This window comes from Poecilia reticulata, linkage group LG23, assembly GCF_000633615.1.
Source record: "Poecilia reticulata strain Guanapo linkage group LG23, Guppy_female_1.0+MT, whole genome shotgun sequence".
NCBI classification, from domain to species: domain Eukaryota; kingdom Metazoa; phylum Chordata; class Actinopteri; order Cyprinodontiformes; family Poeciliidae; genus Poecilia; species Poecilia reticulata.
The window spans coordinates 8,428,855-8,444,064 of record NC_024353.1 but is presented as its reverse complement, the minus strand read 5'-3'; the positions used below and the strand labels follow the sequence as shown (position 1 = coordinate 8,444,064).

General features: G+C 39.8%; 3 protein-coding genes across 4 annotated transcripts; 2 read left to right on the top strand and 1 right to left on the bottom strand.

Moving 5' to 3' along the window:
* Nucleotides 1–14: 14 nt before the first annotated feature.
* srr (serine racemase) lies at nt 15–3,688 on the top strand. 2 transcript variants are annotated; one of them, XM_008401163.2, is made up of 7 exons: nt 15–117; nt 772–949; nt 1,026–1,207; nt 1,301–1,431; nt 1,591–1,739; nt 1,836–1,925; nt 3,091–3,688. In XM_008401163.2, exons 2-7 carry the CDS (start codon nt 772–774, stop codon nt 3,330–3,332), a joined length of 972 nt encoding a protein of 323 aa, XP_008399385.1. In that variant the 5' UTR covers nt 15–117; the 3' UTR covers nt 3,333–3,688. The 2 variants fall into 2 exon arrangements, with proteins under 2 accessions (XP_008399385.1, XP_017158376.1); XM_017302887.1 differs by lacking the exon at nt 15–117 and having other exon boundaries at nt 751–949.
* A 123-nt stretch (nt 3,689–3,811) lies between these two features.
* tprkb (Tp53rk binding protein) lies at nt 3,812–7,475 on the bottom strand. Its single transcript, XM_008401166.2, has 4 exons — nt 7,000–7,475; nt 6,738–6,860; nt 6,331–6,507; nt 3,812–4,328 (listed from the first exon to the last, which is right to left on the bottom strand). The coding sequence occupies exons 1-4, from the start codon at nt 7,138–7,140 to the stop codon at nt 4,242–4,244; spliced, it is 528 nt and encodes a 175-aa protein (XP_008399388.1). The 5' UTR covers nt 7,141–7,475; the 3' UTR covers nt 3,812–4,241.
* A 923-nt stretch (nt 7,476–8,398) lies between these two features.
* Nucleotides 8,399–13,780, top strand: alg10 (ALG10 alpha-1,2-mannosyltransferase). The gene is made up of 3 exons (XM_008401167.2): nt 8,399–8,787; nt 10,694–10,891; nt 10,979–13,780. The coding sequence occupies exons 1-3, from the start codon at nt 8,623–8,625 to the stop codon at nt 12,038–12,040; spliced, it is 1,425 nt and encodes a 474-aa protein (XP_008399389.1). The 5' UTR covers nt 8,399–8,622; the 3' UTR covers nt 12,041–13,780.
* The last annotated feature ends 1,430 nt before the right edge of the window (nt 13,781–15,210 follow it).

Below are 15,210 nucleotides of genomic sequence, written 5' to 3'. Positions count from 1 at the left end.
CAGGCACAACAGGGACCGGGGGAGAAAAAAAAAGAAAAACAAACACCGTCCAACGTCCATACTTACCTCGAGACATATCGTTTGCAGAACGAAATAGCAACTAATATTAGCAATAAGGTAAGTGTAAAGTAGGCCGACCTTATTGTGCAAAGTATTTGCTTATGTTAGGTGTCTTACTTTTCAAAGTGAGATCTGTAAATCAATTTCTGTCTTGGATTCATTGTTTGAAAGTATCCAGAACAATAAGTTTTTTATATTTGCAACATTTTTTCACAAATAAGTTTATAATGTATCAGTCAACCAGGGTTTATTTGCACTTTCCATGCAATCAAGCATAACACTAAGTACATCCCACCCTGGAAATGGTCAAAGTAAATAAAATAAAAATAGACCAATAAAATCATTTATCGAGGATAAATGTGAGGAAATAAAAATAAAAGGAAAAATAATATATAATACACGGCCAATTACTAACACAGAAATAAAAATACTAAAAACCTCAAAATATCTGTCATAAAATGTAAGATAACTTCAAATGCAGTACAATGATACAGATAAAATCATATAATTATGTTATACAAAAGCCTTTATGGGAGAGCAGCAATACAATTAATACACTGAATACTTTTTCAAGACACAGATGTCATATATTTTCCATTCATTCAAATTATTTGTACTTCGTCTTTTAAAGGAAAAGTAAATGGGTAAGGTTAAATAATACCAGGTTGAATTTTTTAAAGTACGTTACACATGTTTTTGTTGGTTCTGCAGATGAATGACGTGTCTACAGACGCCGTCACCCTGGATCTACTGAGAGAAGCCAGGGAGACGGTGAGGAGTAGCCCCCTGGGTGTCATCAACACCCCCATAATCCCCTGGTGCCAGACCACGCTGCCATTGAGCGTCAGCTGCAACGTCCACATCAAGCTGGAAAACATGCAGAAAACTGGTCAGTGGGGGAGCTGCACTCTCTTGATCCCACATGTATAAACCCCACCTTGCTATTCCTTGTTTCTGATTGACAGGGTCCTTTAAAATCAGAGGAGTGGCCAATCAGTTCTCCAGAAGACCGAGCGGTGGCCATTTTGTTACCATGTCAGCGGGGAACTACGGGAAGTCCTTCGCCTACGCCTCAAAACACTACGGCTCCAAGGGGAAGGTGGTTATGCCAGAAACAGCCCCTGAGTCCAGGGCCACCCTTATCCAGGTCAGACTGAAAAACAAAGATAAATGAAATGTTCCATCATACCTGACCGTTATAAAGATTGTAAAGGGATCTATTTCTGATTTTACTCCTCAGACTTTTGGGGTGGAAGTAGAACGAGTTCCCACCTCCTCTCTGATGAGTGCGGTGAACCGGTGCATTCAGGAGGACAACATGACCTTCTTGCACTCCTACAACGACCTGGATCTAATAGCCGGACACGCCAGGTTCTCCTAACAAAACCTTGACATTTTTTTCCCCCCTAACCCTCTACATTTATTTCAATTTAGCAAGAACATTTCACAGAGTGGCAAACACAGGCGAGGTGGAAGGAAATGGTTTTCAACAGATTCTCATTCCTAAAATGAGAATCTGTGCGTGCGCAGCCTGGGCCTGGAGGTGCTGGAGGCGGTGCCGGACCCGGACGTGGTGGTGGTGTGCTGCGGTGGGGGCGGCCTGCTCGCCGGGGTTGCTGCTGCCATCAAGCTCTCGGGGTGCGACACAACCAGGGTCTATGGTGTGGAACCAGAAGGAGGTGAAGCTTAAAAACAGCCGCCCAAATGTGGAAACAGATCATCAGCGTAGAGCTTGATTATACCAAGTGTGTGCGTGTGTGTGTGTTTTCCACCAGCTTGTACGATGTACCAAAGCTTTATTGAGAAGAAGCCGGTGTGGATGGATACACACAGCATCGCCTCTGGCCTTGCACCTCCTTCTGCAGGTTCGTCCTCCTCTATGCTAGCATGTAGCTACTGATTGTGAAAACGTTACCCTTTCCAAAGGTATTCACATCACATGGACTTATCAAGTTTAGCCATTTTACACCCAAAAACTTCTGGCATTTTAAAGAGATTTTATTTTCTAGTCAACCTAAAGTAGTGCATTCTTTCTTAACCCCATTGAACTAGATACCTTGAAATAAAATCCATGGTTTTTAATCCATGAAGCCTCTGATCGGTGGAGCGCGCATGTATATTCAGCCCCACTTTAGTTCAAGACTCCTAAATAAAATTTGGTCCAACCAGTAGGGTTCAAATATATTTCTCATGTAAAACTCTAGACTTTTCCAGATTTTACCAATTGTTTAGCCTCATTATCGGGTGGGTGGATAAATAAAAAGGGAGAAAAGACTGGAAGCAAAGGAGGAAGTACTACAGGAGAGAAGGAAGGACACAAGAGTAAAAATAAAAAACAAAACAAAGGAGGAACTGGCACACGAGGAAGTAAAAAAGACAGAAGGAAGAAAGAAAGAGAGATAAAAGGAAGTTGAGAGAAAATAGAAAAATACAAGAGAGAAAAAAAGAAAATCAACAGAAAAAAAACAGAAAAGGAAGGAAGGAAATAAGATATGGAAGAAGGGAAATGGAATGTAGAAGGGAGAAAGAAATGAAATGAAGAAAGAAAAGAGAAACATGCAAATGACATAAGGAAAGAACAAACACAAGAAAAGGAATAAACAACTGATACAGCAAAAGAAGGAAGGAACAAGGATGAAGGAGACAAGGGTGGGAGGAACAAAAAGAAGGAAAGACACAAAAAGGGAAAGGAGGAAAGTAGTGAAAGAACAAAAAGCAAGACCGAAGAATGAAGGAAAAGTAATGCAATGGTGGACAGATGGACGGACAAAATGAAGTAGAAAACTACAAAAGGAGGAAAGGAAAAATAAATCAGGAACAGCAGAAAGACAGACATTATTTAGATGACTGGATAAAGATCAAAGCTGGAAATGCAAACATTTTTCCATCTTCCTATTTTCTCCTTCCATGTCTCTAACCAGACCAGGAAAACACTAAGATCCAACTCTAGACTAGGTAGAAACCTTGAGCCAGTCGCCAGACGATGCGTTCGATGTGATGCCGTAACTGCGGCGCTGCTCTGCTCCACAGGCCGGCTACCCTTTGACCTGTGTCAGCTCTACGTGGATCAGATCGTCCTGGTGAGCGACGATGAGATCAAGGCGGCCGTCTCCGCCCTCTACCGAGCCGGGTTGGTGGTCGAGCCGTCGGGTTCCGCTGCCTTCGCCGCGCTCGTCAACGACAAGATACCCGACCTGGAGGGGAAGACCGTCGTGTGCATCCTCAGCGGAGGGAACGTCGGGAAAGACGAGCTGGCCAACTTTCCAGACTAAAACGCTCCGATGTGATTTTGGATAAATCTGAAAGCGTTCCTTCACATTTTTTCTTGGAACTAACACTGAAAACCAGCACCATACATTTATAACAGATGTAGTCAATGACTAAATTAGCTTGGTTAAAGTTATTACATTGTTAATGAAATGACTTTTTACTGAGTACCAGCACAAATCACTAGTCAAAGACCATTTGAAAGCCACTGAAACTGGAAAAAATAAAGAGATTTTTCTAGACATTCGGGCTTCAAGCAAGTTCAAAATACAAAGACAGTAGTTTTTAGCCTTTGTGGAGTAATTCTGTTGCCGAATACAAAGTCTATAAATGCAAGATTCAAAATAAATCTACAATTTCTGAATTTTTTTTAACTTTATTTGGCTTTCGGAAATGTAAGAGAGCCGGCTCAATTGGTGTGCGTGATCCGGCAGCTATAACCTTTAAATATGGAAGCAGTGGAGAAAAAAAAAATAGACAGATGTAAGTAAGTAAAGATAGATTCATTTTTCTTTTTGTACATCGAAAGTGAGTCACGTTGAGCTATATATCATTACAAACATCAAAATGTACTTGTCAAATAAACATGAAAGGAAAATAAATATTCTTAAGGGATGTTAAAAAGTTTCAACCAAATGTAACACATGACTGTAATCTCAAAACAGTTCAAAAAGAGGAAAGAAAGACTAGAAAGCATAAATTCTTATGATTTTCTATTTTAATTTCCCCCCAAACTGGTTCCAGAAAACAGGCTCAAGTACTGAATAAAAACTAGTGAACTGTGACATAATTTACTGAACCCAGGAGAGAACACAGTCATAAACTGTATTAAAAATATTAAAATAATCCTAAATACATTTTTGAGATGAAAAGAACAGATTTTCAATCACGTGTTGCTCTTGTGTCTTCAAGAGCTACATGACGTCTTTTATGGCCATTCTACACACGACTGCATCTAGCAGACTGCCGCATGTCTCCTCCCGAGGCGTGACTTTGTACAGCTGTAACGGAGACAAAAAGGAGCAAATACGTTCAGGACATACTGTAGCATTTTCCGGCTAAAATAATAAGCAAGAGCTGCTCTGACAAAGGTACAATCTCGAGGCTAGCATTACGCACAATAAATCCAAGACTGTGCATCCAATTTGTGATTAATGCATCATTAAAAGAGCCAAAATACTACTTATGCACCTTTTAAGTGTGTATATAAAGCATTCATAGCTGTAAACGTAATTCATTTGACAGACATGTTCCGATTTATGCTCTAAATCCAATTGGTCAATCAATCAATCAAATTTTATTTGTATAGCACATTTCAGCAGCAAGGCATTTAAAAGTGCTTTACATAATTAAAATAAAAACAGCATGCGACATTAAATAAACAGTGAGAAAGAGATTAAAAAAATAAATAAAAAATAAAAACATTAAAACCCGCACCACTTTAGGACTTCAGTTAAACATCGTTTAACTGGGATTCTAACCCTCAGGGACTTTAGTCAAAAACACCGTTTGACAAGGACTCCAACCTCTTGGTTTTTAGTTGAAACGCCGTCAACTGGGACTCTAAACGCCGTAGAACTTTAGTTAAACACCGTTTAACTGGGACTCTAACCCTCAGGGACTTTAGTCAAAAACACCGTTTGACAAGGACTCCAACCTCTTGGTTTTTAGTTGAAACGCCGTCAACTGGGACTCTAAACCCCGTAGAACTTTAGTTAAACGTCATTTAACTGGGACGTTTTCCGGGGTGCTTTACATCATTAAAACGTAGAAAAGAAATAAAAAGAAATTAAAAACATTAAAGACATAAAAACATGGAAGACATCAAAACCCGCACTCTAACCCTAATTTAGCCATAAGCAACTCTAAACAGGTGGGTTTTGAGTTGAGATTTAAAAGCACCCAGTGTTTCAGCAGTTTTATAGTTTTCTGGAAGTTTGTTCCAAATCTGTGGTGCATAGAAGCTGCAGAATGCTGCTTCTCCTCGTTTGGTTCTGGTTCTGGGGATGCAGAGCAGACCAGAACCAGAAGATCTGAGGGGTCTAGACGGTTGGTACAACAATAACAGATCTTTAAGGTATTGTGGTGCTAAACCGTTCAGTGATTTATAAACTAACAACAGTATTTTAAAGTTTATTCTCTGAGCTACAGGGGGCCAGTGTAGGGACTTTAAAACTGGTGTTATGTGCTCCATCTTCTGGTTTTAGTGAGAGCAGCAGCGTTCTGGATCAGCTGCAGCTGTTTGATTGATTTATTAGTCAGACCTGTGAAGACGCTGTTGCAGTAATCAATGCGGCTAAAGATAAACGCATGGATGAGTTTCTCTAGATCGTGCTGAGACATAAGTCTTCTAATCCTGGAGATGTTCTTCAGGTGATAGAAGGCCGACTTTGTGACTGTCTTAATGTGGCTCTGAAGGTTCAGGTCAGAGTCCATCACTACTCCCAGGTTTCGGGCCTGATCGCTGGTTTTTAGTTGTAATAACTGAAGCTGTGCATTGATTGTGGTTCGCTCCTCTTTGAGTCCAAAGATAATAACTTCAGTTTTGTTTCTGTTCAGCTGGAGAAGGTTTTGGCACATCCACACATTGATCTGTTCTTGGATGGGATCAGAGTCACCTGGTGACATCGTGATGTAGAGCTGTGTATCATCTGCATAATTGTGGCAGCTAATCCTATTTCCTGTTATAACCTTAGCCAGTGGGAGCATATAAATATTGAAAAGAAGGGGTCCTAGGATTGAACCKTGGGGTAYCCCACATGTGACCTTTGACCTCTCTGATGAGAAGTTTCCGATTGAAACAAAGAAATCCCTGTTCTTTATGTAAGATTCAAACCAGTTGAGCACTGGACCGGAGAGTCCGACCCAAGTCTCCAGTCGATTCAGTAAAATGTCGTGGTCAACAGTGTCGAAAGCTGCACTGAGGTCCAACAGAACCAGCACTGTGGTTCTGTTGGACCTCTCGTTAAAATACGCTGAGATCCATATATATTAGATAATTACCTTTCTGATCTTTTCCAAGTCTGACAGTGAGGAAACCTGATCCACTGGAAGCTGCTGACCGTCCACCATGGCCGTGATGTCCGCCACGGCCTGCAGCTCGTCTTTGCCGTGAACAATCACCACTAGGACCGAGTCGTCTTTGTCGGAGAGCCCAAATCTTTTGAAGGCCTCTGAGATCTGCATCGATAAAGACGTTAAACAAAGACTGAAAAACGATCTAACAGATTTTGTTGCATTTCATTACAACTAAACAGTGTAATCAACTGATGGTTTACAGACCACTTTTACAACAATGTGCAACGTGTTGGTCCATAAACTTCTATTGAATTGTATTGGTATATGGGGTTGAGACGTGACAAAATTTGAACAAGTTCCGTGGTTTGACATTTCAGTTAAAACGTACGCACATTGTTTGTCGGTGACAAGCTGAAAATTATTTCCGAGTTGAGACTTCTGGTCTTCATGTTTCCAATGGAGTGTAGATGAAAAGCTTTATTGGCAGCCACGAGCACTTGGAAAGGATCCACCAGCTGTAAATGCACACAAAGTTGGATTTTACGTCCCAGACCCTTACGTATGAACAAAGACGAGACAGTAATACTTTTTCAAATAGCATAAGTTGAATATATTGACAGAATTAAAAACAACAACAATATAAAAGTGGCTCACAATTGTCGGGTTGATGAGGGCACCGTTTATTTTTCCCTCCACCGCTTTCTGTCTCAGTTCTGCTGCATTTTTCACGCTTTTAAAAAGCATCTGCGTCACCCTGGTGTTGGGGTAAAGCTCCAGTGTTTGCGTAAGTTTCATGCTGAAAATTCATATATGTGCACGAATTGAACAATTTTTTATCTGCTTACCGAAAAGGCACTACGCTTCTTTACGTTAGACACATGAAGGGGGAACCATAATACAGTAACACAGCTCGGAACAAAATATCGTGAGCAGAACACACCTATGAAATATATTGCATAAACATATTTAGTAAAGTCAACAATAAATTATACAACATAAAATGCGTATTGATATTTTTATATAACTGTGTATTTTAAGTGTGTGGTACTACAAACGTGTAGTAGACGCCGCACTTGCTTAATGTTAATGCCATGTAGTAACGACTGGTGAGCTCGTCCGCCATATTGTGAGTGGTTACATGAATAAAGAAACACGAGTGTCGCCGGAATAAAAATAAAAATAAAAATGTGATTATTTTAGTAGAGATTATTTTAAATCATTTCGATAAAAATGAGCACAGTTTTCAAATAAATATCTCAAAGCAACAGAAATTCAGTGTCCTTAAAATGCATCCCAACCATAGCCACTGCATTCCATTTAGTTACGTTATTTAAACTGCATGTTACCTAATTTTGAATTGAATTGGACATGTATGCCTTTCTAAATATTTTGTATGTATTTATTGGTGTTATAATGTAACAGTTTTTGCAGATGTATGTGGCAAAGACAATAAATGAATAAAAGAAACAAAATATTGCAGATATTGTAGAATTATGTTACCTTTTAAAAAAACATATACAGGAATAGTTTTACTGAAAAATATGTTCTTCTAGTTGAATAAGAATATTCTGTATTCAATAAATTGAGAACAATTTTTTGCACTGAATGAAGTTTTTTTTTTTCAAACCAAAATTGACATACTGACTATAAATATCACTATTACTTTACATTGTTCAAATAGAGATACTGTAGTGGTTTACAAAGCTTTATTATCAAAGAAAAAAAAATGGATTTGAAACTTTTTGCTTTGTCTGAACTTGTGATTTTGTTTTTGTTATACATTTTATTTTCCCATAATTTTCACACAGATTTATTTATTTGTATCTATGCGATAGCATTCGTAATTTTTACAAGTTAGCCAGATGGTATAGCGTTTATACCAAATGTTATTTTACTTTTACTTTAGTCAGTCTTTGAATAATTACTTTTTACGTTGGTTTATGCTGAAGTTATACCACTCTAATTTTACGTAAAATAGCACTGTATCCACTCACAATGTGGCGTCGACGTTGAGCTAAGCGCAAGGTAGTAGGAACCTCTGGTTGTAAAAGTGTTTCCACCCGAGGTCGATTCTAAGGCGGATATCCAGCTGTTGGAAATCCAAACTCCTCGGTTTTTCTTTATTTTTGTGTCAATTTCAGCCATTTTCTCTCTGAATTTGGGGAATGTATCAGCTTTAATCCAAGAGTGCGGTCGCTATGCGCTGTATACACGAGTCTAATAGTTAGTGTTTGACCAAATTGACTGTTTAGTCGTGTGTCGTTGTAAAACAGTGACATGGAGAAAATCGAGAGCTACATATTCTCAGCTCTATGCAGCGTCAACTTCTTGGTGTCTTGCCTGCTGTTCTCCAAAATGACGAGGGTACAGCGGGATCCCTACATGGACGAGATCTTCCACGTCCCGCAGGCTCAGAGATACTGCGTGGGGAAATTCAAAGAGGTAACCGTCCGTTTGTGGATGGGTCCATCACTGTGTAACGGATTAAGGCTAGAACCAACAGCAGGGCTTTTTATTATTTGACCAGAATAACATGACAGCTTGTGGAGGCTTAAATCTCAATAGCAGACATGTATAAAGGCATTAGCAGAGGTTGTGAACTGAGCTCACATGTGCTAAATCTTTTTAAACCTCATATCATGAGCTCACGAGTAAATTCAGATTCCCAAAAGCGCCATGTGTGCGACAAAGAAAATATCCTGTTTTAATAAACATCTAGCTGCCACGCCCCCCTCTGGATATTTTAAATGGAGGATTTCCCAGGGCAGAGCACGATGCAAGACTTTGTTTCTTAAGATGACCACAAGGGGGCGGGATAAAGCAGCGTGAAATACGCTTTAACGGTTTAAAACCGTCACCCCCAATGGGAGTCAATGGGAACACCGTGTCATCTCGACAGTTAAGGGCTTCTGAACTAGACGGTGTGTTGTGGTGTTTGCTGAGATATATAGTTTTAAACACCGTTTATATCTGTCCAGCACAACACCCCACACACGTTTTTTTTTTTTAATCTATTTAGTCACATCTACATATTTATGCCAGGAAATGCAAACTACAGCTTAAGGGAAATACAGCTGGTCATATCATCATCATCATCATCATCATCAAGTCACTGCCCCTTACATATAATATCTGGTTGGTCGCAAAATCTGTCTTGAAGCATTTCCAATAGCTGGCAATCATTGTTTGACCTTTCTTATTTGCAGAATTGTTTTTATTCAACCACACTGTAGTGTTTTTAGGCATTGCCAGCCTGTTAAAGGTCACGCTACAGCATCCAGATTGGATTTAAGTCCAACCTTTGACTAGGATGTTCCAAAATGTATTTTTGTTATTACTACTTAAAATCGATGAAAGCAGCAAATATTACTAATAAAATGGATTCTATATGGAAGAACAGATAGGACCGGCAACTACGATGGAGCAGTAGGGCCAGACTGTTTTGTTTTTTTTCTATATGAAGTAATTCCAAAAAAGTTATATTACAAATGTAAAGTCATAATATTAACAGAATAAAGACACAATTTTACCAGAAGAAAAGTAAGAAATTTAGAAGAAAAAAGTTGTTAAAAACAAAAGTTGATGTGACCAGCTCGTATACTCTGTGGTCCTTTTTTTTTCTTGAAGTAGACTCAGTCGTTGGACAATTGTTTTAAAGTACTACTAAGTTGATGCTGATTTATTAAAAGATTAACACACCAGCATTTAAAACCAATACCAAAATAAAACTTCACAAGATCAATTCATTCTTTGTTTAGAAGCCATCACAAAATGACTTCAGGACTCTAATTTTGTGACATTATTCTGGTAATGCTATCAGTTTGTTCTTGTATTATTTCGACCTTATTGTCATATGACGTTTTTCTTGTTATTGCAACTTTATTCTCATAATATCATTTTGACTGTTCTAGTAATATGAGCTTATTCTTGTATTATTACGACTTATAATGACATACGGCTAATCCGTACTATTATAACTTATTCTGGTAAAATTAGTTTATTCTAATATTGTTTCTACTTTGTAATATTCTTTTTAACTTACTCTTGTACAACTTTATTCGAGTAATATTACGATTTAATTCTCGTAAGACTTTTTTCTCGTAATACAACTTTTTCTCGTATTTACATGTATTTTTTTTTTTTTTGTCTTAGTCCGGCCCTAAAACTCATAAGTCATAGCCAACTGCTTCAAAGCGGTTGGTTAAATAATTTTGCTGTTAACTGCATGGGGCTCCCTCAAGGAGGCGACATAAGTTTAGGACAGCCAGAACCAGATGATGATTTAAAAGAAAGCTCCTTGAATTGCGAGATCTATGATGCTGATGATGTTCGTCTCCGGTGTCGTCAGTGGGACCCCATGATCACCACCCTCCCTGGCCTCTACCTCGTCTCAGTGGGCATCATTAAGCCGATGGCGTGGCTCGCCAAATTGACGGGTAGCATGGCGTGTTCCACGGCCATGCTGCGCTTCACCAACGTGCTCTTTAACTGCGGGAACTTCTACCTGCTGTACCTGCTCATGAGCAAGCTGCACCACAGGGACAAGGTAAGGCTGCCTCACCACAATGAGGGAAGGAGGGGGAAGGGAAAGGTTGCCATTTTTTCCTCTAATGCCATGTTACCTCTTCTTCAGACACGGTTGATGCTTCGGCGAATCCTCTGCACAGTGTCTCTGTCCACCTTCCCCGTGCTTTACTTCTTTACCTTCCTCTACTACACCGACGCCGGATCCACCTTCTTCATCCTCTTTGCGTACCTCATGACACTGTACGGCTGCCACAAGGCCTCGGCGCTGCTCGGCGTCTGCGCCGTGCTCTTCCGCCAGACCAACATCGTCTGGGTGGCGTTTTGCGCCGGCGCCGTGGTGGCTGCCAAGATGGACGACGTCTGGAGGGTGGAGTACGCGAAGAAGAAGGACGAGAGACTCTCCACCGTCCGGGTGCCACTTTCGTCTCTAGGAGTGAAGAAAGTGATTACGTTCTCGTTGGATTTCTTCACCTCGCCTGAAACCGTGAAGGCGGTGATACAAGTGACCTGGCCTTACGCCGTGGTGGCAGCGGGTTTCCTGCTGTTCATGTTGTTGAACGAAGGGATAGTGGTGGGTGACAGGCAGAGCCACCAAGCCTGCTTCCACTTCCCTCAGGTCTTTTACTTTTTCTGCTTCACCTACTTGTTCTCTCTCCCGGTGTCGCTGTGCCTCCACCGAACTCTCCGCTTCAGCAACGCCCTGAAGAAGCATCCTGTGTTCTTCTCTTTTCTCACCATTGTCTCCTTGTTTCTGGTTTGGAAATTCACTTACGTCCACAAGTACCTCCTGGCTGATAACCGCCATTTCCCCTTCTACATCTGGAAAAACATCTACCAGAGGCACAAGCTGGTCCGCTTCCTGCTCGTCCCGGTTTACATTTTCACCGGGTGGAACTTCCTGGAGACCTTAAAGTCCCGCTCTTTCTTCATGAGCCTGGCCTACCTGACCTGTCTCGTCTTAGCCACAATTCCCCAGGAGCTCCTGGAGTTCAGGTACTTCATCATCCCGTACCTGATGTACCGTCTCCACATGCCTCTCTCACCCTTTTCACGGCTAGTCGGCGAGTTCCTGCTGTACACGGTCGTGAACGTCGCCACCATTTACCTGTTTCTCACCAAGAGCTTCTCCTGGCCCTTGACCCTGACCACACAGAGGTTCATGTGGTGAGGAGGCGTCAGGAAAAACAGGAAATGGTTACCAGTTTTGGGCATCAGAAACTGAATAAAAATCCATCAGTTCAATCAAAAATTGTACGGCCACATTTCTGAGCCTCATTCCAAGAAAAGCTGACTGACATCAACAGAGACTATTGTGAAAATATTGCTGCTGTAGTCTGGGAGAATATGTTCCATCTGGAGAAGCTTTTTTTGGCTGTTTTTTTTTTTTTTTACAGTGAAATGTGTGCATTTCCTTCTTGCACCCATTATTTCCTCTACTGTAAATGGAAGAAGTGAAGTCCACTAAGCAAGTTTCCTAAACAGTATTTAAAATTTCAGAATCTTAAAAGGCAGTGAATGTATCGTAGATCACAAACAACGCCTCTGCATTTAGGATAGTCCAAATTTGACAAGATTCTAAAATATAGCTGATCTAAATGTATTCAGATCTCAGGAAAAGCAAGAAATATCCCTTTACCATGCTGCCAAATCAGAATCAAACTTCAGCATTGTATAGTGTCACAATGGTTCAGAAAATACAACTCAAATATTGGGAAATATTTTGTACTCCAATGTTCATTTGAGACTTGAGAAGTTTGGAGTTTTGAAGTAGAAAACAAATAGGAAGCCTGTCTAAGGAAACTCTGCTAACTTGAGCTGTAAATGTGATAACAGCTGCTGATTATTTCTCGCATTCACAATATCGTCCTTCTGGACGCTCTTTTTTGTTTTTAGGTGTTTTCAGGCACAAAATGAAGCCATGTGACGTTTTTTAGCAGCCATTCGTCGAACCCCTGACTGGAAACCTTTTGTACTAGTTTACGCAACAGATGATCTGAAGACCTTTCTCTTTTCCACCACATAGTTTGGTAGCCGATCCCCAGTCATATTAAAGATTATGAGGGTAGTGTAACACAGCGCTACTCATTTCCACGTTGTTGCTGCGCACTGCAGGGTCAGCTGGCAGAAAGAAGATTCCTACTTCAACCAAGAAAGACAAATTCTGCTGTGTAAATCTACATTCAGTCACAGAACAATACGTCTTAAAGGATACTTGCTACTTTTCTGTTCTCGTTTAGGATTCTACTGTAGTTTGTTAGTGGTGGTAAAATGTGGGTACGAATTAGTGAAGGGGTTAACTGATCCGAAGCCGAATAAAGAGACCAAAAATGTCTTCTTCTTTTCTTCTTTTTTTTGGGCCAAACGAAGAACACTGATGTTCAAAACTTTACGTTAGTGGGATTGTTAGCTTGATTCCACGAAGGTAGAAATGGGAATTTTTTCCATAACTAGCTTAGTATTATCAAAAGCCATGAATATTCACCGGAGCTAAACAATAAATCAATGCAGGATTGGGGGTTTAGTGTTTTTTTGGGGGGCACTGTCATGTTTTTGTCTTTGCTAATTTGCGTACATGTGATTAGCTTAGCTAGTTCTGGTTTTACCCAGCGTCTGTCTGTGATAGAATATAATACCTGATGTTATTTTTCTACCTTTGTTTGTAGTCAGGTTAGCTTTGTAGACCCGCGCAGCAGCATGCAACGGTTTCGGTAAAAACACCTGCTTCGAGATCAGTTTGCCATCTTTCTGAACGGTGCTGCTTCCACTTGCCTGCTGTTGTACAACTTAACTCTGGTTCACGTTGTTTTGAAACGTTTTTCCTTTGGATTTTTCCTGTGTCCAGCTCCGGTCCAGCCATTCCTCCCCTTTTTGATATGAATTTGAATAAAACATATTGCAACAAAACAAACTGTGGCAAAACTTGAGTGGTGCAACATATTTCAAACGTGAGTTTTGTTCATCAATTTATTTGTTTTTTTTACTCGTCCACTTTTATGTTAATTTACACGCTTCAATTGCCTTTTTCTCTCATTTATCCATTCATTATTTTATCAATTTGTTTATTAGACACCCATCCCATTAATTCGTCAATCAGTTTTCTTTTCATTATTCACCAATTCTTTTTCTTGATATGACCTTCCAAATATTTGCAAACCCTATATTTTTTAAAGCCGGACGATACTAGAAATATCTCCCTACTCTTCTCGACTAAACTTTTTAATAATATATTTAAAATAAGATCTTTGTTCCCTAAAAATATCAAGGAACTCTCAAAAAAAAACAAACGGAAAACCAACAATTCAACATAAGATTCACTTGTCAACTGATGGAAAAGGGAAGAAAAAAACCCCATTTTCTTCATGAATGCTTTACATCTATGGAGCTAAATTGGGGCCATAAAGTTTATTCATCCATCCATCCATTTTCTTCCGCTTAGTATTACTATCCCGGATAGTATTATTTTTCCGGTTACACGATGCATCAAACCATATCAAATGCGTTGTTTACTTAGAGTTAATGCACGCGGCCACACGGAGATCTGAGAAACTCGTCCCATAAACTCGACCAACCAAAATAGTTTCTGTGACGCTTATTAAAAACTCAACAGACACGAAATGGAAGAGCTACTAAAGCCGGTCCAAGGCTGCATGAGGCCTGGAGCAGAATTTGATTTAGGGGCCCCTTTTGTTCCTAAAAATATCAGCACCTCTAACGGCTTCTGTGTTAGATTTAGTGAAATATGGCAGAAGGGAGTAGCTTAAATGGCCAGACTAAAAAGCAATACGTTATAATCGCAGTTTACTAATTTGTATTTGTAAATTCAAAGATTAAACTCACAGCATCAGATTGTTGCTATGGTAACAAAACAATCTAACTATGAATATTGTTCTTTGAAGTTTTACAAAGTATACTTGCCAGCTCCTTAAAATCTTGTATTTAAATGTTAAAAAATTTAAAATCTTTTAACTTATGTATGCCTAAAGAACTGAATTAAATTTAACAGCATTGATAATCTCAATAAACAAATGTTACATTTATGTATCTGTGGTCTGTTTTAAAATATTAGCGTTTATGGGGCCCTTGAAGCCCTTGGGGGCCTGATGGAGCTGCTGACTTAATTTGGATTAAACAGACGTGCAAATTTGTTGTTTTTAGACTAGTTGTGGGTTTAAATAACATTTCACTGGAGATGTTTTCCCGTAACATATAATTACACAGTAATACTTTTACATTTCCTGTCAACTTAACATCTTTTAATACAAAAACACACTGCCTTGACGCCCCGACCACCGGGCTTAGCAAGTTTTCTGGGGGAAACCCTGGACAGCATAGCTCCTA